Source organism: Salmo trutta, chromosome 24, assembly GCF_901001165.1.
Source record: "Salmo trutta chromosome 24, fSalTru1.1, whole genome shotgun sequence".
NCBI lineage: Eukaryota > Metazoa > Chordata > Actinopteri > Salmoniformes > Salmonidae > Salmo > Salmo trutta.
Window position 1 is genome coordinate 19,633,920 of NC_042980.1, and position 23,762 is coordinate 19,657,681.

Consider the following 23,762-nt stretch of genomic DNA (forward strand, 5'->3'; position numbering starts at 1 on the left):
TGCTAGCTTGAAAAATGGGTGTCTGATTATTTCTGGCTGGGTACTCTGCTGACATAATCTAATGTTTTGCTTTCGTTGTAAAGCCTTTTTCAAATCGGACAGTGTGGTTCGATTAACGAGAGTCTTGTCTTTAAAATGGTGTAAAATAGTCATATGTTTGAGAAATTGAAGTAATAGCATTTCTAAGGTATTTGAATATCGCGCCACGGGATTCAACTGGCTGTTGAGTAGGTGGAAGGTGGAAATGATAGGCAATTAGCAAGACACCCCCAATAAAGGAGTGGTTCTGCAGGTGGGGACCACAGACCACTTCTCAGTTCCTATGCTTCCTGGCTGATGTTTTGGTCACTTTTGAATGCTGGCGGTGCTTTCACTCTAGTGGTAGCATGAGACTGAGTTTACAACCCACACAAGTGGCTCAGGTAGTGCAGCTCATCCAGGATGGCACATCAATGCGAGCTGTGGCAAGAAGGTTTGCTGTGTCTGTCAGCGTAGTGTCCAGAGCATGGAGGCGCTACCAGGAGACAGGCCAGTACATCAGGAGATGTGGAGGAGGCCGTAGGAGGGCAACAACCCAGCAGCAGTACCGCTACCTCCGCCTTTGTGCAAGGAGGAGCAGGAGAAGCACTGCCAGAGCCTTGCAAAATGACCTCCAGCAGGCCACAAATGTGCATGTGTCTGCTCAAACGGTCAGAAACAGACTCCATGAGGGTGGTATGAGGGCACGACGTCCACAGGTGGGGGTTGTGCTTACAGCCCAATACCGTGCAGGACGTTTGGCATTTGCCAGAGAACACCAAGATTGGCAAATTCGCCACCGGCGCCCTGTGCTCTTCACAGATGAAAGCAGGTTCACACTGAGCATGTGACAGAGTCTGGAGACGCCGTGGAGAACGTTCTGCTGCCTGCAACATCCTCCAGCATGACCGGTTTGTCGGTGGGTCAGTCATGGTGTGGGGTGGCATTTCTTTGGGGGGCCGCACAGCCCTCCACGTGCTCGCCAGAGGTAGCTTGACTGCCATTAGGTACCGAGATGAGATCCTCAGACCCCTTGTGAGACCATATGCTGGTGCGGTTGGCCCTGGGTTCCTCCTAATGCAAGACAATGCTAGACCTCATGTGGCTGGAGTGTGTCAGTTGTTCCTGCAAGAGGAAGGCATTGATGCTATGGACTGGCCAGCCCGTTCCCCAGACCTGAATCCAATTGAGCACATCTGGGACATCATGTCTCGCTCCATACACCAACGCCACGTTGCACCACAGACTTTCCAGGAGTTGGCGTATGCTTTAGTCCAGGTCTGGGAGGAGATCCCTCAGGAGACCATCCGCCACCTCATCAGGAGCATGCCCAGGCGTTGTAGGGAGGTCATACAGGCACGTGGAGGCCACACACACTGCTGAGCCTCATTTTGACTTGTTTTAAGGACATTACATCAAAGTTGGGTCAGCCTGTAGTGTGGTTTTCCACTTTAATTTTGAGTGTGACTCCAAATCCAGACCTCCATGGGTTGATAAATTGGATTTCCATTGATTATTTTTGTGATTTTGTTGTCAGCACATTCAACTATGTAAAGAGAAAGTGTTTAATAATATTATTTCTTTCATTCAGATCTAGGATGTGTTTAAGTGTTCCCTTTATATTTTTGAGCAGTGTATATTGTTACACACACACTTATCACATAGTATTCCAAACATAAGTTAAGGCAATGAGTTGAAACCTGAGTGAGGTGCACATGTACAGTACATAAACGGATGCATGCGCCAAATATTTTTGTTGGTCATATGATATTGTTGTGGTATGTCACGAAATCGTGTTACGAACGCATCAATATTGGTATTGTATATCAATATTTTGCTATGTCTTGCTAAGTGGATGGGTCTCTACAGAAGGTGTAAACGGTACAGCCAAATTGTTGCTTGCATGGTAGCAATATCAGAAATAGTGTCATTATAAATAAAATATACAGCATGTACACAAACAATATCAATAGTGATATGCATACAATCAAGGGTAAAGTGGCTCAGCACCAGAATTAAAAATGGTGTGGCGTGTGTTAGTCATTTGAATAGAGGCACTGCAGATAGTGCTGATGACTGGTCCATCTGAACTAGAGGTCGACCGATTATGATTTTTCAACGCCGTTAACGATTATTGGAGGACCCAAAAAAAGGCCGGTACCGATTTAATCGGCCGTTTTTTTAAAATATGATTTATTTTTATTTTCGATATTTTTTTATATATATATTTTGTTTTATTTGTTTTATTTTTTATATATATAAGATTTTTTATTTTTATTTGTAATAATGACAATTACAACTATTGAATGAACACTTATTTTAACTTAATATAATACACCATAAAATAAATTTAGCCTCAAATAATGAAACATGTTTGGTTTAAATAATGCAAAAACAAAGTGTTGGAGAAGAAAGTAAAAGTGCAATATGTGCCATGTAAAAAAGATAACGTTTAAGTTCCTTGCTCAGAACATGAGAACATATGAAAGCTGGTGGTTCCTTTTAACATGAGTCTTCAATATTCCCAGGTCAGAAGTTTTAGGTTGTAGATATTATAGGACTATTTCTCTCTACGATTTGTATTTCATATACCTTTGATTATTGGATGTTCTTATAGGCACTTTAGTATTGGCAGTGTAACAGTATAGCTTCCGTCCCTCTCCTCGTTCCTACCTGGGCTCGAACCAGGAACACATCGTCAACAGCCACCCTCGAAGCAGCGTTACCCATGTAGAGCAAGGGAAACAACTACTCCAAGTCTCAGAGCGAGTGACGTTTGAAACGCTATTAGCGTGCACCCGGCTAACTAGCTAGCCATTTCACATCGATTACACCAGCCTAATCTTGGGAGTTGACAGGCTTGAAGTCATAAACAGCGCAATGCATTGTGAAGGGCTGTTTGAATGAATGCTTACGAGCCTGCTGGTGCCTACCACCGCTCAGTCAGACTGCTCTATCAAATCATAGACTTAATTATAACATAATACACAGAAATACGAGCCTTAGGTCATTAATATGGTCAAATCCGGAAACTATCATCTCGAAAACAAAACTTTATTCCTGTTACATTGCACAACTTTCAATGTTATGTCATAATTACGTAAAATTCTGGCAAATTAGTTCGCAATGAGCCAGGCGGCCCAAACTGTTGCATGTACCCTGACTCTGCGTGCAATGAACGCAAAATGACACAATTTCACCTGGTTAATATTGCCTGCTAACCTGGATTTCTTTTAGCTAAATATGCAGGTTTAAAAATATATACTTCTGTGTATTGATTTTAAGAAAGGCATTGATGCTTATGGTTAGGTACAGTCGTGCAACGATTGTGCTTTTTTTCGCAAATGTGCTTTTGTTATCATCCCCCGTTTGGCGAAGTCGGCTGTCTTTGTTAGGAAGAAATAGTCTTCACAGTTCGCAACGAGCCAGGCGGCCCAAACTGCTGCATATACCCTGACTCTGTTTGCAAGAGAAGTGACACATTTTCCCTAGTTAAAAGAAATTCATGTTAGCAGGCAATATTAACTAAATATGCAGGTTTAACCTGTTGGGGCTAGGGGGCAGTATTTACACGGCCGGATAAAAAACGTACCCGATTTAATCTGGTTACTAATCCTACCCAGTAACTAGAATATGCATATACTTATTATATATGGATAGAAAACACCCTAAAGTTTCTAAAACTGTTTGAATGGTGTCTGAGTATAACAGAACTCATTTGGCAGGCAAAAACCTGAGAGATTCCTTTACAGGAAGTGGCCTGTCTGAGCATTTATTTGCTTTCTTTGACATCTCTTCCAATAACTGAGGATTTCTGCTGTTACGTGACACTTCCCACGTCTCCAATGGGCTCTCAGAGCCCGGGGAAAAACCTGAATGACGTAATTCAAAGCCCTGGCTGAAACACAGACCACTTAGCAAAAGCGCTCCTATCAGCAGACAAAAGGCTTAGGCGCGTGCACTGCCCGCCCCCACCTTTCTGTTTTTCCCTCTATTTACAGACAGACAGATTCCCGTTCGGAATATTATCGCTTTTCTACGAGATAAATTGCATAAAAATTGATTTTAAACAGCGGTTGACATGCTTCGAAGTACGGTAATGGAATATTTAGAAATTTGTCACGTTATGCGCCATGCGCACGGCCGTGATTTACCATTCTGATAGTGTCTAGAACTCACGAACAAAACGTCGCTGATGGAACATAACGATGGATTATTTGGGACCAAACCTACATTTGTTATTGAAGTAGAAGTCCTGGGAGTGCATTCTGACGAAGAACAGGAGAGGTAAGACCATTTTTCTTATAGGAAATATGATTTTGATGAAGGCTAAACTTGCCGGGTGTCTAAATAGCTAGCCCGTGATGGCTGGGCTATGTACTTAGAATATTGCAAAATGTGCTATATCCGAAAAGCTATTTTAAAATCGGACATATCGAGTGCATAGAGGAGTTCTGTATCTATAATTCTTAAAATAATTGTTATGCTTTTTGTGAACGTTTATCGTGAGTAATTTAGTAAATTGTTAGTAAATTCCCCGGAAGTTTGCGGGGGGTATGCTTTTTCTGAACGTCACATGCTAATGTAAAAAGCTGGTTTTTGATATAAATATGAACTTGATTGAACAGACATGCATGTATTGTATAACATAATGTCCTAGGTGTGTCATCTGATGAAGATCATAAAAGGTTAGTGCTGCATTTAGCTGTGATTTGGGTTTTTGTGACATTATATGCTAGCTTGAAAAATGGGTGTCTGATTATTTCTGGATGGGTACTCTGCTGACAATCTAATGTTTTGCTTTCGTTGTAAAGCCTTTTTGAAATCGGACAGTGTGGTTAGATTAACGAGAGTCTTGTCTTTAAATAGCTGTAAAATAGTCATATGTTTGAGAAATTGACGTAATAGCATTTCAAAGGTTTTAAAAATCGCGCCACAGTATTCAACTGGCTGTTACGTAGGTGGGACGATTTGGTGCCACCTAGCCCAGAGAGGTTAAAAATATTTACTTGTGTATTGATTTTAATAAAGGCATTGATGATTATGGTTGGAGCAACGTGTACCTACGCGATTATATGCAACGCAGGACAGGCTAGATAAACTAGTAATAGCATCAACCATGTGTAGTTAACTAGTGATTATGATTTGATTGTTTTTTATAATTTAAGTTTAATGCTAGCTAGCAACTTACCTTGGCTTCTTACTGCATTCGCGTAACAGGCAGGCTCCTCGTGGAGTGCAATGTAAAGCAGGTGGTTAGAGCGTTGGACTAGTTAACCGTAAGGTTGCAAGATTGAATCCCCGAGCTGACAAGGTAAAAATCTGTCATTCTGCCCCTGAACAAGGCAGTTAACTCACTGTTCCTAGGTCGTCATTGAAAATAAGAATGTGTTCTTAGCTGACTTGCCGAGTTAAATAAAGGTAAAAAAAAGAAAAAGAAATCGGCCAAATCGGCGTCCAAAAATACCGATGTCCGATTATGAAAACTCGAAATCGGCCCTAATTATTCGGTCGACCTCTAGTCTGAACCACTCATGAACAAGGGAATCTAGATTCGGAGAGCCTGTTTCTTTCCTGCCCTTGACTTTGGTGCAGGGCATGTGATGATCATAGCCTTTTTGTCGCAAAACTCCCTGATCTCATAAATATACTTTTGTCTAGCTGTGTCCAGTCCAGATGGTGCTTGTACAGGCTGACCATCTATGGGAGAAAGGATGTCAGTGTTGCGCAGCAGCTGAAACCTGGTCCCGACTGAGTCCGAACGCTCCTTGGCAACAGCACCAGGCTCCATAGCATCGAAGCTGTAAAACAGGAAACAACAAAAAAATACATTACAACATCAATTCACCTCCCAAGTTTAGATAATAACCTCATACAATGCAATGAATGTTACTCACCTGAAGTGCTGGTACTGCTTGATCTGTGGCAGCGGCCTGAAGTACGGAGTCAGGTGTTGCCAGCCATAGCTTCCACCAGCACTGTACCATCCTCCAGTCCAACCATCTGTGGAATGTTGACATCTGTCAGTGCTGTCCTTCACAACACCAGCAATCTCAGTGTTCACTGGTCTTTCTGAAGCCCTGCTTGAGTTTATTTTATTTAACAAGGCAAGTCAGTTAAGAACATTCTTATTTACTAGTGACGGCCTATCCCAGCCAAACCCAGACGATGCTGGGCCAAATTTGTTCGCCGCCCTATGGGACTCCCAATCACGGCTGGATGTGATACAGCCTGGAATCGAACCAGGGACTGTAGTGATGCCTCTTGCACTGAGATGCTGTGCCTTAGACCACTCCCCCACTCTGGAGCCGAATTACCAGTCGTGGGCAAACTTGGTGTGCTCTGTGATCATGAAGGTACAGACTGGTGGAGCTTGTGCATGGTCCGCCAGGCCCAATACCAGTCCAAATACCAAGTGTTGTCATCGATTCCTTGTTGAGATGCCACACTGCTGCTTTTGTCACATGGGATGGCAGCAGCTTTCCACCAAAGTGTTTGTCCTGGTAATACAATTGCGTTATCCTCTGCATAGTTGTTGAAGTTCACCAGTCGCTGCAAGTCCTCATGCTTCATTTGTAACTTGTGCTTGCTTGGGCCAGCTCTTTTTTATGGGAGGTATGATTAGACCATTCTCCTTATGACTGGTGGAGTTGAGTCATGCGCGATCTATTGATGCTGAAAGACAAATTCCAGATACAAATATTTGAACATTATTATACAATAGACGCAAAATGGCATTCTGAGAACATAACTACACAGTTCAAACACATAATGTTAGCTAGCTAGCCAGCCATCTCATGTCTGCTGGCTAGCTAACAGTAAGCTTTAACCTCTCGGGTATGTGGGACGAAATCGTCCCACCTAGTCAACAGCCAGTGGAATCGAGTGGCGCGAAATACAAAAACCTTAATGCTATAACTTCAATTTCTCAAACATATGACTATTTTACACCATTTGAAAGATAAGACTCTCGTTAATCCAACCACATTGTCCGATTTCAAAAAGGCTTTACAACGAAAGCAAAACATTAGATTATGTTAGGAGAGTACCCAGCCAGAAATAATCACACAGCCATTTTTCAAGCTAGCATATATGTCACCAAAACCACAGCTAAATGCAGCACTAACCTTTGATGATCTTCATCAGATGACACTCCTAGGATATTATGTTATACAATACATGCATGTTTTGTTCAATCAAGTTCATATTTATATCAAAAACCAGCTTTTTACATTAGCATGTGACGTTCAGAACTAGCATACACGCGGAAAACTTCCGGTGAATTTACTAAATTACTCTTGATAAACGTTTACAAAAAACAACAATTATTTAAAGAATTATAGATAGAGAACTCCTTTATGCAATCGCGGTGTTAGATTTTAAAATAGCTTTTCGGCAAAAGCACATTTTGCAATATTCTGAGTAGATAGCTTGGCCATCAAGGCTAGCTTAACAGACACTCGCCAACATCGAGGCTCAGTAAACTCAGAATTGCTAGTAGAAAAATTGAATTACCTTTGCTGTTCTTCGTCAGAATGCACTCCCAGGACTTCTACTTCAATAACAAATGTTGGTTTGGTTCAAAATAATCCATAGTTATGTTCAAATATCCTCTGTTTTGTTTGTGCGTTCAGGTCCCTATCCGAAGGGTGACGTGCGAACGCATGTCGTGACAAATTTCAAAATATTCCATTACCGTACTTAAACAGTGTTTGACATGCTTCTAAAATCAATTTTTATGCTATTTTTCTCGTAAAATAGCGATAATACTCCAACCGGGCGACGTTGTTTTCGTTCAAAGGCTGAAAGAAAAACATGGCCACTTCTCGGGGCCGCGCATCTCCTCTCTCTGAGCCACCAGCCTGACCACTCACAAACAGCGCTCCTGTACCTAGCCCACCAGCCTGACCACTCACAAACAGCGCTCCTGTACCTAGCCCAGAGACAGCAGAGATCTCATTCCACTTTCTGGCGCCTTCAGAGAGCCTATGGGAGCCTTAGAAATTGTCACGTTACAGCAGAGATGCTGTATTTTCGACAGATGCCACAGAAGCACAAGAAATGGTCAGAGAGGGCACTTCCTGTATGGAATCTTCTCAGGTGTTGGCCTGCCATATGAGTTCTGTTATACTCAGACACCATTCAAACAGTTTTATAAACTTTAGTGTTTTCTATCCAAATCTACCAATTATATGCATATTCTCGTTTCTGGAAAAGAGTAGTAACCAGTTTAAATCGGGTACGTTTTTTTATCCGTCCGTGAAAATACTGCCCCCTACCCTAGAGAAGTTAACTAGCAATACAAACCGATTGTCATAGCTAGCTAAAGTTAACTAAATAGGTTCCATGTTAGCTAGTTAAGCTATAACTAGCAATGCAAAATGGCATTGAGAGAACATCACGAATGTTACACACACTTCATACATGAAAGTTAAATGTTAGCTAGCAAGCCAGCCATCTAACCTCCGCTGACATTAGCTAGCTAGCTTTTGTTTAGACATGTAACGTTAGCTAGCTAAAACATGAACTAAAATCCCAATCCATAGAGTAACGTTACTAGCAATACAAACCGATTGTCATAGCTAGCTGAAGTTAAGCAAATAGGTTCAATGTTAGCTAGCAAGCCAGCCATCAATCTCCAACTGGCTAGCTAACAGCAAGCTTTAACTTGCAATGGAAACAACATTCTGACAAAATTAGAAACTTATATCTGAATCTGTAGTTAGATTCTTACCCGTATACATGGATGAAAGCTTCACGGTAGACTGCAACCCCTTTTTTTATTACATTTTCAGAGTCAGCATGGCACAATCGTCCTACAGAAAGTAGTCCAACTTTTTCACCACTGATCTTTGTCGATAGCGCCTGAAATTCAGGGCAGCAATGTTATTGAGAACAGTAGCAGCATATTTGCACTTCTCCATGGCTAACGTTATATATTTTGAAAAAACGACAGTAGAAAGGATTATCTAAGCATAACGACCAGGTCATTGTATAGACAAGATTCTACACCGCTGACCAATCCAAACTCATCTTTCGGCATGTCCGGCCCATCTCATTATCTCAGCCAATCATGGCTAGCGCGAAGGTTGATGTCTTTCTGTGGCTAAACCAATTAGGCTCGTAATTTAACTATTTTATTCGTATTTACAGATGACATACAAATTTGTTATTAAGGCACATGAAAATTGACATGTTAGAAGGCATTTCTGCCAAAAAGCGCATTTTGATAAACATATACATATTTTTTACCTTAACTGCTCTCCTGTGAAGTCGTGACTTGCAACATAGGCCTAGTTTCCTGAATCGGGTCACGTATATGATTTCGGAACAATCTAAGATGGTGGGTGTCAATCCTTGCAACTATTTTTCTTCACACAAAATTAATGAATGCAACACATTCGGTCAGAAAATAGCTTTATTTTCATCAGATGATTTCTCATGTTTATCATCGAAACAGTTGTCAGCTACATTTTCTAATGTTTTGCTTGAAGTTAATCTGGCATTTTAAGTGGCTGCCAGAGAAATGACACCAGAGAGAAGTACCGGAGAGAAGTACACATCAGTCAGAGCACTGTCTGCTGATCATGCCTGTTGGTGAATGCTATATTTTGATTGGTCAAGATGAGAGCAAAGATATATTTTGAGTGAAGTGCAACTGAAGCACAGCATTTTTATTTTTACATTTGTGATTTGGAACGAACTGTGACTGAAGCTCAGCAGAAATTATAAGTATTTTTTTGATCATTTAAAAAGCAAGATTTTTTTACTCTGCAATTTTTTAAGGAGGAAGTGGATAGCCATGCCCCCTATACCATTAAAAAAAATGTGGTTGGTTGAAGTGAGAAAATGTTGACAATCAGATTAATCTGTGATTTTGTAATGTCATTTTGAGGGAAAATGATATAGTAGCTCAGTGGCAGGGCAGCGTAGCAGGAGCTTGGGGACCTGCCATTCCTACATTATATCATATCAGAGGGTCACAGCAGTCATCAGCCAAATGTGCTGCTGGGTCTATTAGGTCATATTCTCAGCCCACTCACTCACGTTTGTGTGTGTGTGTGTGTACAGTGTTTTTTAGTATGACATCCTGAAAGCGTTGTTGCTGCCTACAGTACAATTACAATAAGAACATGCTAAAGGCACTCAATCTCCAAGGTGAACATGTGCGTGCAAGACAATTCATTTTTATGCCTTCTGTGAGCAGCTGGTGTGTGTGTTTGTTTGCGTGTGCACTCAGTTGACGGTTTTAGATGTTGCGATGCAGAAAAAGGCCTGTTTTTATAATGGAAAAAGATTAAAGTAGGCCTGTGTGGTTTCTCAGAATGTTTGTCTGTTCTGTGTGACTCCCCATTTCCTCTGAGGCAGAGAGGGGATTCCACACTGAAACCATTAACCTGACTGTGTCCTGCCACTTATGCACCCCTTTTAATTTCCCCTCTTCTCTCTCCGTGGGTCAGAGCATGATTAGCAAAAGGACTGGGCAGAGCGTTGTTAATCTTCAATTAAAAGCTAATGGCACAAATCTGAATGTGATAGAAGGATTAGGCAGAATCAAATTGTGGGCAGTTTCCTTTTAATAATATTGGTGTTTCCCTTCTCGAGAATCATCTCCACCTCTGATCCACCACTTACTGTGATTTTAGGAAATAAGCATGTCACAACTGACCGACATGCACCCAATGACTGACAGCAGTTGCTGGTCAACTCCTGTCCAAATGCCAAGAGCCTTTTTTAACCTCTCTAGGGTTACAATACATGCATGTCTGTTCAATCAAGTTCATATTTATATCAAAAACCAGCTTTTTACATTAGCATGTGACGTTCAGAACTAGCATACCCACTGCAAACTTCCGGTGAATTTACTAAATTACTCACGATAAAAGTTCACAAAAAACATAACAATTATTTTAAGAATTATAGATACAGAACTCCTCTATGCACTCGCTATGTCCGATTTTTTTTTTTTTTTTTTTTTATATATTTTTTTTACTTTTTTAAAATTTATTTATTTTTTTAAATAGCTTTTCGGTGAAAGCACATTTTGCAATATTCTAAGTAGATAGCCCGGGGCTAGCTATTTAGACACCCACCAAGTTTAGCCCTCACCAAAGTCAGATTTACTATAAGAAAAATGTTATTACCTTTGCTGTTCTTCGTCAGAATGCACTCCCATGACTTCTACTTCAATAACAAATGTTGGTTTGGTTCAAAATAATCCATAGTTATGTTCAAATATCCTCTGTTTTGTTCGTGCGTTCAAGACACTATCCGAGGGGTGACGCGCCCGACGCGTTTCGTGACAAAAAATGTCTAAATATTCCATTACCGTACTTCGAAGCATGTCAACCGCTGTTTAAAATCAATTTTTATGCCATTTTTCTCGTAAAAAAGCGATAATATTCCGACCGGGAGTCGTTGTTTTAGTTCAAAGACAGAGAAAATAAAAACATGGGGTCGCCTCGTGCACACGCCCCAGTCTCATTGTCCTCTGATAGACCACTTACCAAAGGCGCTAATGTTTTTCAGCCAGGGGCTGCAAAGACATCATTCAGCTTTTTCCCGGGTTCTGAGAGCCTATGGGAGCCGTAGGAAGTGTCACGTTACAGCAAAGATCCTCAGTTTTCAATAAAGAGAGTCAAGAAGCCCAAGAAATTGTCAGACAGGCCACTTCCTGTAAGGAATCTTCTCAGGTTTTTGCCTGCCATATGAGTTCTGTTATACACAGACACCATTCTGTTTTCTATCCAAAGCCAATAATTATATGCATATTCTAGTTTCTGGGCAGTAGTAATAACCAGATTAAATCGGGTACGTTTTTTTATCCGGCCGTGCAAATACTGCCCCCTACCCCCAACAGGTTAAAAGTATTCTAACACTTTCAGGGGTTTTATTAGATTTCAGAAATCTACATTTTCAAAATGCAAACTGCCAGAAAATCTGTTGTAAACCATTTCACCTGTGTTTTACATTAGGAAATGTAGCTGGCTACAAACTTTCAATGTTTTGCTTGAAGTTAATCTTGCATTTTAACTTGCTGCCGGAGGAAAAACTACACTGGAGGAAAGTACTGGAGAAAAGTAGCCTACACCAGTCAGAGCGCTGTCTGGTGATCTAATGACGAGCAAAGATGGGTTATTGCATCTGATTGGAGAAGTGCAACTGAATCAAGAAATTAGTCCTTTTACATTCATGATTTGGAGTGAACCCTGACTGACACCAAGCAGAATTTACAATAACAAGCATTTTACATCTGTGTTTACAAAACGAAGCAAGATATTTTTCTGCGGTTTATCTTTTCTGCATGAAAAATGCAGAATCCTGCGTTAATGCGACCCCTGGCTGACTGAAGTCAATACCATTACTAAGACAATTCAATGTCTGGTTGTGAGTTAGGACTGACTGACACATGCCCTGACAGTGTTCTTAGGAACACAGCCTGAAGAACACAGGGTCAGTTGTGTGTGTCAGTAATTCACTCTACCCACACCTCCCAGGATTCTCTCAATTCTAAAACCTGGCAGTCATGGAGCCCACAGAGGACGTTTTTGTCCAAATCTAAGCAATGCATCGGCCAGACTTAGCTAGTAGCTACCTCCAGCAGCCTGAGCTTGTGCACCTCCTGGGGCCTTTTACAGCTCCTCTAATGAAGAGGCTGATTCACTTACAGCCTATCGATTTCCCTGGAACTCCATGGCTTGTTCCCCTTGCCTGCTGCCACACCTCTCCTCTGGAGCTAGTGGACTGTGAGCTGCCCGGCTGTTAGCTGCCCATCAGGCCAGGCGTGAGGCATGCTGCCTTGGCTCTAGTTGGCTGCAGCGTTAACCGTCAACGCGTTGCAGGAGCAGCAGGGGGTCTACTCCATGGCGCACCTGGCCTCCCCACCGCGACAGCTGCCAGGCAGGAATGTGCAAGGTCGAGGTGGATGTGGGTGGAAATTCGCAGCGTGATCAGAATACGACCCCGTAACATTTAAACCTGCTAATGTAAGCACCAAAAAAATCAGGGGAATGTGCTGCTTTAATAAAACGTATGTTTCTGTTTCTCTTTCTGGAAGTCCTGAGTCGAGTGCGATGCAAAAGAGACTGAGTGTCTCCTGTTTTGAACTGCTCCTCCTGAATGATGTTGTGTAACCAGTTTCCTCTTTGACTCACATCACTGGATGACTGATCTGGTAATCATGCCGCACTTGGAAATTTAGTGGTTTTAATAAATCATACTATATTTTTAATTGACCAAGAACCTGTAATAGACTGTAGTCTTGGCCTATCTGTACCACAATACCTAAGCAGATTTAGTTGTAATGCACGATTACAATGACCGTTGAATAGCAGTTAAATAGTTAGAGCAGTATGCTGTTAAAATGATGAACTCGGCCCAGGACTAGCATCTTGCTGTCCCATTTGATAATTAGTGGAGTCGGTGTAGAGTAGTGAATGTTTTGAGTGTATATGTTGACCAACTATGACTAGCGAATGTGTTCTTAGTCTTGTTTTGCTAGTACGCTGGTTAAAAATATACAAGCCGTGTGTGTTTATCTGCCTGTGGTGTGTGTGAAGTAGAGTCATGATCCCAGGCAGAGGTCATGACAGTCTGTCATGTCATGAGACCTCATGAGGACACTGACCTTCCTAATGCTTTAAGTTGAGGAAATAAGTCTGGTGTCACTCAGTCTCAGCTGAGATTCATAGACTTCCTGATGCTAACATTTCAACACACTTTTATGATCATGGGATATTGATGGCTCCAACTGCAATACATATCAATGTAAAGGGGCAAAGGCTTCACATCTACATCCTCAACCTTATTTTAATCAATTTACAAGTTAATGTAGACCTTTTGAAATGCCCAGCATGCTCATGCTTTGACAGCTGCACAGTTCATACAGTAGCTTAACAGAAGCACAGTGTGCTTTCAATTAACTCTGGACTGAGCTGACTGCAAAGCAAATTTTGCCCCTACTGGCAAACACACCAGTCTTAAAAACCTTCACAGCCGGAGCACTGAAAGCGTCTGGAAATTAAACGGGAGGGGGTCAAAGTTGTTTTGGCCAGGAGAGAAAAGTGTACAATCCTGTGAGCATTAATTTGACAGCTCAAACCCAGGAAGCAGGCCTGTAAAGGTCATGGGGGTTGAGGCCGGCCGGGCAGTGCGACATGGCCGCCGCTGGGCTCAGCTAACTGACCTTTTGAGTAATGTTTGTGTGCTCAGAATACATTAAAGCTGATGTTCTTGGAAAGGAATGGAGCTCTCTCTTGTGTAAAACCCTAAGTTGTAAACGGCACCTTCCCCTCCCCTGTTCTCTCCCCTCTACACTATCCCCTAGCCTCCACCTCCTGTGGGCTGCTGGCCATTCAGCTGTAAGCTAGCCACTGACTCTCACACAGGTTCCAGTGAACACCAGAAACATGTATTACTACCGAAACTTAGGAAATCAAGTTTTTCCAATACAAGCAGTAGACCTCCATCAGGCAACAAACCTCAGATACCACTCCTTAGAGAGCGACCTGAAATACAGTTGAGATTACAATTTATTTTCTAAATGTTTATTTAGCTGGGTTATTTGTGTGTATGAATGGCCTTTAGAGATTGAATGGTTTCTCTGAGGTAGGGGTGTGAATGTTTTAAATGTTTCAATGAAATTGGTATCTTCAACGTTTTGAAAAGAAATCCATGTTAACTGCACTGTGAAAAACAGTTTTTATCACAGAACTACCACTAACAGGTCCCCATCATCATAAATGGAACGATACAAATTGTACAAATACCTAACGCAACAATGCTGTAACTTTCGCAGGAGGAGATATGCATCTTTCAAATGATTTGCCACATATCTGAAGTGCTCCACACATCAACTTCTTGGGGCTATGTGGGACGTTAGCGTGCCACCCGTGGCGCACCCTATCAACAGCAGGTGCATTTCAAGAGCGACAAATTTGAAACCAAATAAATGTCAAAATTCAAATTTCTCAAACATACAACTAACTTACAGCCTTTGAAAGATAAACATCTTCTTAATCTAACCACGTTGTCCGATTTCAAAAAGGTTTTACGGGGAAAGCATAAAGTTAGGTTATGTTAGGAGAGTACATTGATAATAGCTGTGTGTAATGCATTGTCGATTCAAAGACAGGCGTCACCAAAACCATAAAATCAGCTAAAATTATGCACTAACCTTTTACAATCTCCATCAGATGACACTCCTAGGACATTATGTTAGACAATGCATGCATTTTTAGTTCTATCAAGTTCATATTTATATCTAAAAACAGCGTTTTACTATGGCGTTGATGTTCAGGAAATCGTTTCCCTCCAATACCGGCAGTCAAGTCATGACAACAAAATAATTAATTAATATTAGAAAACATCGGTAAAATATTATATTGTCATTCAAAGAATTATAGATTTACATCTCTTGAACGCAATGGACTTGCCAGATTTAAAATTAACCTTACTGGGAAATCACACTTTGCAATAATCTGAGCACTGCGCCCAGAAAAATACGCATTGCGATACAGACTAACCGCCATGTTGGAGAGATCTAAAATACTATGTAAATAATCCATTACCTTTGATTCTCTTCATCAGATGTCACTTCCAAAGAATCCCAGGTCCATAACGAATGTAGTTTTGTTCAAAAAAGCTCATTTATGTCCAAAAACCTCCGTGTTGTTAGCACATGATCTAAGCCAGCCGGACTTCACTTCACTATTTACGATACAACGTTCGTTCAAACATGTCAAACGTTGTATCGCATAAATCATTAGGGCCTTTTTTTAACCAGAACATGAATAAAATTCAAGGCGGACCATTGGGTTCTCTTTTAAAACGTTTCGGAATGAGAGTACCAACCATCAACTCGCGCGCAAGGTGTCTAATGGGCCATCACCGTTCCAAGGCTCTTCTTCTGTCAGATCTCAGAGTAGAAGACTCAAAACACTTTGTAAAGGCTGGGGACATCTTGTGGAAGCAATAGGAAGTGCCAAAACATTCCTCAGCCCCTTTGTTTTTCAATGGTATAGGCTTAAAGTCAATTCAACACATCAGGTATCCACTTCCTGTCAGATTCTGTCTCAGGGTTTTGCCTGCCAAATGAGTTCTGTTATACTCACAGACACCATTCAAACAGTTTTAGAAACTTTAGGGTGTTTTCTATCCATATATAATAAGTATATGCATATTGTAGTTACTGGGTAGGATGAGTAACCAGATTAAATCGGGTACATTTTTTTTATCCAGCCGTGAAAATACTGCCCCCTATACCCTAACAGGTTAACTGTTGGAAAAATGGCAGGGTGAGACAAACGACAGCAGTGAAAGTCCTGTATGGCAATACTTTTAAATGAAAACTTTGCTTGGTGGAATTGAGCTACAGTGGTAGTACAGGTGATGCTTAACTATCTGAAAGGGAGGCACCGTGAGACCCAAACTGTTGCTGGCAGCGGGCGCAGGCCCGCAACAGACGCTAGACAGGCTCTTCACGCAAAAGTGCGTTCAGGGACGAAGTGATGAAATCCCACCTGATTACAGAAATGATTGCGGTTGATATGCAGCCATTGTCGATGGTAGAGCATGTTGGCTTCAATGCGCGCTGATGGCATATCTAGAACCAGACTACAAGATGCCGTGTCCCATGTCGAACAGTGACGGCCCGGATGGAGAAATTGTACAATGATTGCTCTGCAAGTACAACGCGTGAGCTCTCAAAAACCCGAAACGTGGTGTTAAGATTGTTGGACATCTATGAACAAGCTGTTATACACGGGACGCGTTAGAGTTCCGAAACGTTCAAACAGACCATGAGAATCTGCGTTTTAAACCATTTCACTTGCGTTTTATATTTAAAGTCGTGTTTCTTTTGCTTCAGCAGAGTAATCAGGGGTCTGCAACTATAGTTGTCCTTCACAGAAAATAGTCACCTTTTTTAGTGCAACATACTCGGCAGAAAATAACTTCAAATGTCATTTGATAAAAATGAGAAATGCTACAGATCAGTCGGAGCACTGTCTGCTGATAGAATGCCCTTCTGTGAATTCTTATCCGAGTGGAGAAGTGCAACTGAAGCCAAAAATGAGTCTGATGCCAAGCAGAAATGTTTACAAAACGCAGCAAGATATTTCTTATGCGTTTTATATTTTGCCCCCAATGAAAAACACAGAATTCTGCATTAACGCGACCCCTGCATACAGTGGTTCCTCCTTTTAAAAGTTGCGATCTTACGCCGTGGGACTTAGAGGTAATTTGTGGTTTAGTACGGTACCTTGCGTCACCACTTCATTGCTCCAGACCAGCGCGAGGGGGAGTTAGAGAACCGATTGTGCTTTTCGGGCCTGCTGTGTCTCTAACTGATAATGAATGGGTGACATAAACCTAAATAGAAACTGATAATTATTTACAAATTAGTAACAATGTCTCACCCCATGGAGGAGGAGGGGGGTGGACCCCCACCCCGACACACTGGCAACACTTTAATGGGCGTTGCACTAATAATGGCGCTGACTAGGGAAACGTTCTCTGTTCTGTTCTTGGTCAAACTAAAACAATGTAACTAATAATGGGATCTTTATGCTTTCATTAATAAAATAGTCTTTGAAAATGCTAATGTTTATTTAGTTATGGATCCATAACGAATTACAATGGGAATAAATGTCACTGAATTACAGAAATGTCCTTCAATCCTCAAAATGTAATTATTGGCGGAGAGTCACGTCATATTTTTCAATATACTGTAGGCCTACCATAGGCGACATGAGTCTCACTAGTGTTGAGTAATGTGCTGTTAATATTGGTGTGGGTCTTATTTAAAGAGCATATTGAAGTTGGAAGCAATAGGATTTGAAGCAATAGCCTACAACTATTTTAGCATAATGTCGCGCTGCTCAGAGACAAGCATGGGGACTGGTCTTGATAAATCAATGACGTTTTTATTTTCACTTATTCTCCATTTGGGTATTAGACTAGAATTAGAAAATGATGGTGTAGAAATGTTATGCTCACACCCTGATGAAGACAGCTAGTCTGTCAACTTTGGTTATTAAATTAGTGCCTCTGAGCTCCTAGAGCGTGCGGCTCTCCTTTAATTTTTCAAGTGTTCCACTCTGCTAGCCAAAATTGGTGTGCGTTTCTTTCGCCTCTAGATGCTTAGTGTAATCTTTATTTAACTAGGCAAGTCAGTTAAGAACATTCTTATTCACAAGGACAGCCTACTCCTTCTTCCCCGTCAGGGAATTGAACCCCGTTCTCCTGCATGCCCACATTCACCAGTACAGCCATTATTGAAGGCTATCAAATGCTTCTCAAAGATGCCTTCTGGTCAAACTAGCACTAACTAGCATTAATGGTAGCAGTGGTTCACACTTAAATAACGTGCCATAGAATTCTGCGGCACCATGCAAGCTGGCCTGCAGTACGATGCAACTTTTAAAGGAGGAACCACTGTACATTACTGCAATGAGCCATCACATTGAGAAGTGGGACAGCAGAGAACCTAAAAACAGCATTAATTACCATCGTTGCTGAGTGGGTGGGGGACAGCAGTAATGTGAGCGCCGTTTGGTAGCCAGCTGCTGTAGATGGAATTGCATTGCCACCTAGGGGTTATACGCAGGAAAATATCTGCAATGTGAATTCACATGTAATTGTATTTTTTTTATTATTTCAATGCAACAAAACAAATCTGTTTTTAAACATTAAGTAACATTTTACATTTGTCACAGCCCAACTTCGAGGAGTTGTTGATTTACATAATGGTCTTGCTTGGGAGTGATGGGGTGAATTTATTCTAAAAGAGTAACATAAACACATCAAACATTTACCCACAATGGGACGAGGAAAGACTGGAGACTGGGAGAGCACAACACAACTCAGTGCTGTTCGTGTGATTGTATAAATGTATATTTTTATGAAGGTCTGAGATGATAGCCGTCCAGGACAAAAAGTACCTGCTCACTAAGACAAATTGATTCATTGTAGCTTATGTGCTGTCACAATGTCTTCACTGATCTTATTCTGATAGCATAATAAAACATTTTAGAAGTGTTTTTTTCAGTTGCTGGTCTCCTGTTACAAATGCCAGCTGGGATATTTCTGTTTCCATTGCAAGGTGTTTGACACCAGCTCAATATGTTCAAGGTCAATAGTGCAACAGTGTTGAATGTCCTCCAAAAACAATGACCAGAAAACAAACTGCTTACCTTCATCATAAATATGGCTACTCTGGGACTAGGATTTATAGTGTTGTCCTTTTTGCTGAAATGAAGCGTAACAGTGCTCTCCAGTTTGGTGTTGCTGTTGTGTTGAATGTGGTTGTTTTGTACCAGCCTAAAGAATAGGCCTAACCTATGGATTGGACATGGGAACAGACCTTAAGTGATATTCATCAGTCAAGGATAATTTATTCGCTATGCAGCCAGTGGAAGTGTGTGTCACCAGGAGTCCAGGGAAGCTTGCGGTAGAGTGAGGGTATGGATATTGTCCTCATAGCTACAAACAGGGGCATTTCCCTACTAACATTGTATGGTTTTACCCCAGGCATCCAACAAAATAGGTGGTGTCCTGCTATCCAGAAAGTCAAGGGTCAAATGCTACCTACAACCCCTGAATGCCCACTATGAAACAAGCATTCTTCCCCTCTGTTATCTGTGAGCCCATTCTCTGTGCTGTCCTAGATACTAGACCTGTAGACCTGTAGTGTTGCTTTTTCTTGTACTCAACCAAGGGAGGGTAGTCCCTTGCTGTTAGTTTTCTCAAGCAAGCCTCTTCTTAATTGTATTGACATCCTTGCGTTGTCACATAGCTAGCGATCTTGGCAGGAATTCTCCAAGTCTCACAACAGCACTCTCCAACTGTCATTCGATATCACCCCACATGAAGATGAAACAAGTCTCTACATCTGTAATTGACCACCTGTTTCTCTCGGTGGCCCAGTTTTGGTGAACAGTGTACAGTACACTACTGCACGTTACTGTAGCAGGGAGGAAAGGATATCTTCAGATTCCTCTTCGCTTTTCTATTATCCTCTGGTCTGCACTGTGACTGACCTAAGCCTTGGGATGCATCCCAAATGGTAATCAATTTCCTATAAAGTGCACTACTTTTGACCAAAGCCCATAGGCCTCTGTTCAAAAGTAGTGCACTATAAAGGGAAAGGGTTGCCATTTGGGACACAACTTGAGTATTTGTTGTGAGGGCACATACTGTACCTTTCCGATGGGTGTAACTGTGGAGAGGGGTTTGGAGGATTGGGATGGAGGTGGGAAGATGGGGGACAGAGATGGGGGCTGCTGGGACGTCTGTTATAAGCCGAGCGCATCGGAGGAGCCCACTGGGGTCATTAGGCCTGACACACACACGGCAGCCCAGGCCCAGTTTTTGGAAGCTCTGCTGACTGGAGGAAGCAATAATGGAAGCATTCTTGCGGAGCGTTCCCGGCTGAGCGGCCGGCCGTCCTGCTGCCTGCTGGATTGCTAACTCACTGGGCTTTGTTCTCCTCTCATTGGGACAGGATGTGGAGACTAATTACACATTATTATTATATACACACACTGCTTTTGATTTAGAACGGAAATCATTTGTGGGAATTGTGATGTATACAGTTTTTATCATGGGCGTGAGTAGTTTTGCTCTCTTATTACAGCTGGGAACCTTTGCGTCCGTTGAATGATAAAAAAAAAACAGCTTTTTGGCTCATGGTTGTCTTAGTCTCCACAGCCTAGCTGAGAGGCTGAACAGAACAGCTCGCAGCTGTGTGTCACTGAGCTGCGGTGAAGGCGCTTCCTCATGACTTCACCTCATCGCTGCCCGGCGTACCCGCTCCATCCACTCGATGTAGAGCCCCACATGTATGACACCAGGGTTGTGAGGGCAAACGCAGCCGCTGCATGCCTGCGAGTCTGCCGGTTACAGAGATGACATGTTTTCACATTGCTGACACTGCTAGTTTGACGTCAACTACGGTGAACATGATTCAACTTGACTCTGGGAGATATAGAAGATGTGATGTTTGGAAGGGATTCTTTAAAAATATTATTGTACATGTGCATCTCATCAGATTCATCTTTCCATACCGTATGCGTGACTAGTGAGCTGTAAGTAATCCCCCAGGGCCTTTCTTAAACACTAGGCTAATCTTTTCCAAGTACTGTATCTCCTGTCCTAAGAGCACTTTTGCCATCACTGCATTAGCATACGCCTGAAGATATTAATTTTGCATTTGTCATTTTAGCAGGCTCTCTTATCCAGAGCGACTTAGTTACCCATCAGACAATATTCAGAACCTCTATATGACAGGCTAAAGACATATCTGGGAGTTGTAGAAACAGATGGACAATATGGTATTAATCTGGGAGGGCTGGTACCCCCTTGTAGGAGATTTTACATTCCCAGAAATATTAAGTACGTTAGGGCAGCAGGCAACGTATGTTCGTGGAACAAGTGCTCTCGTGACTCTCCACGGCACACTTGAATTGGTCCCTGGGGTCCCCTGCTATGTCTGTGTTCAACTCAGCACTTCTGCACACACAGGCAATCTCCTGCCATTCAAATTCATCATCGGTGATGCCTCCTGATATTTTGTGACAACCACTCAAAGGCAAGGAAGAGCCTTCCATATGGATCCATCAGGTTTAAATGAAGGTTCCTTGACCTCCGTTGCTGCAGTGTAGCCGATCCCTAGAGGTGCAATTCTGTCAGGGAGTTCACATGGAGTTATACTCAGCATGTAGGCTGCTGTACTCCCTATTCATTTTCATTCTTGTCAGATGGAGCACTTGTTGCCCCCTCTGCGTGTGAAGGCTTGTTGGTGTAGTGCTGATGTCAGTAGTACTTTATGATAGACTTTAGCGGCCCTCTAACTCATTCCCAAAAGAATGAATTTCAGAACTGTCATTCTGTATGAGTGTTGCCAGACTGACTTGACAAGAAAAGAGTGTACATGTCAACTCTACAGTGATCTGTGCATTGGCCAGGTTGTCACTGTCCGCTTCCTTAGTCTCTCTGTCTCTGTTGCAGACCCTGGTTGGACCGTAATGACCGCACGCTTCCGGTTGCCTGCTGGCAGATCTTACAATGTCCGGGCGTCGGAGTTGGCACGCGACAGCCAGCACACGGAGGTGGTCTGCAACATACTTCTCTTGGACAACATCGTCCAATCCTTCAAAATTAACGTAAGTATCACAACGAACTCTAGTATATTCATGTTTGTGTACAGTATGTTCCTGATCCACTGTAATGTGGTGTTAGCCATTTAGTGCTTTCAACATGGTTATGTACCAGAGTAGTGCAGTATTGCAGCCCTACTCTACACACAAACTCTGGCTCTCCAACGATCGAACACTGTCCTCTTGCAGTGGTAGATCTTTCAGGGCTATTTTGGCGCCAAGATTGTGCAACTCTCCCCTATAAAATATCCAGGACTGTTAGACCACAACATGTTGTTAATCTAAGATGAAAATGACCCCCAGCTGTTCCTGACACCCTCTGCAGGGTGGAGAAGGATGGGGGTTTAGGCCAGGGCTGCAGCTCCTCTCACCATGAAATGCCTGCCTGACATTCCTACTCAGGAGTCTCCCCAAGTCCTGCCCATTTCAAGTACATACTCGCTCACAGGCAGCATCTTTCTAGCTACACATACACACTACACACACTGGGTGCCAATCAGGGACAGTAAATCATAGTGTTCACTGTCTTGATTGTACCACCAGTGTTTTCCCTCCCGATAGAGAGCAGTTGTTGCTGCTGCTAGGTTATTTGACCGAGGCAGCCAGCCACAGAGAAAATGTTCACCACAGGACATTTGTTTTTTCTCTCGATGTTGTCATTGTTGAGAAAGAGGAAAAGCCTTCCGCCATGAAACATAGCAGAGTTAATTGAGCGTGTTGAGAGGGCCGCACAATCATATTTAATGTCAGGGGGAATATAAAAGCGGTTGCACAAAGTTACAAACTGTCCCCACATGTTATATAATAGTTATTATGGAACTTCTGAGTTATGTTTTTTTTTTTTCTTCATCTCCATCTGTTGCACCGGTAGCCCAGCTTTAACAGGAGCTCATGCCTGGTCTTAGCTCAGCAGCTTAATGAATCAAACTCAACGTTCCTGATTTCCTCCCTCAGTTTCACAGCGATTTGTACTATGCGGTTCCTGTTAACCCAGCCGTCCCTGGCGTAACGACTTGGGTTGATCAGATTTAACCAAGCCTTGTTGTGACTTACATAGCCTGACTGAACAGATCTTTTGAATGTGAGTGGAAATTAATAATCCAAGATGGAGAGCGAGAGAAGGGAGGAGGAGAGAGGGGGATGAATGGGTTAGTAAGGAAGGGCCTGAGTGATTGTAGGTGTCAGACAGGTCAATGTAAATATTCTCATTCCTGGTTGTCTGGGTGGGTGTATGGTGGGGAGTGGTAGGGTATGTGGTTAACTATATGCTCATGCATGCCTACATAGTGAGGTGTTTTCTGGACAAGCTTGAAAGGGTGTGCGAGCATGGTTGTTGTGTGAGCATGGTTGTTGTGTATCGGGTGTGAGTGTGATCCTCGACTGTGTGATCCTCGACTGTGTGTAGCCCTATCCTCAGCCCCTGGCCTCCCACTTTAGAAATCCCCTCCCAGGGGACCACTCAGAGACTACTCTCCCTGCCTGCCCCCTTCTCTCCCTGTCTGTCTGTGTCCAGGGTTAAAGTTCTGTCACTGCGACGGATTTCCGTCCTATGGATTCTGGAGAGGTTGTTTAAAAATTCTGCTTTGG

At 42.4% G+C, this 23,762-nt stretch overlaps 1 protein-coding gene across 6 annotated transcripts in view; it reads left to right on the forward strand.

Annotated features, from left to right (window-relative positions):
* Positions 1-23,762, forward strand: part of LOC115160873 (tyrosine-protein phosphatase non-receptor type 4) — a 102,690-nt gene that overhangs the window by 14,928 nt on the left and 64,000 nt on the right. For all 6 annotated transcript variants that reach the window (XM_029711359.1, XM_029711363.1, XM_029711364.1 and 3 more), the window contains exon 2: positions 22,027-22,181. In XM_029711359.1, coding sequence (XP_029567219.1) covers positions 22,044-22,181 — 138 coding nt within the window. In that variant the 5' untranslated portion in view covers positions 22,027-22,043. The remainder of the gene's footprint in view (positions 1-22,026; positions 22,182-23,762) is intronic.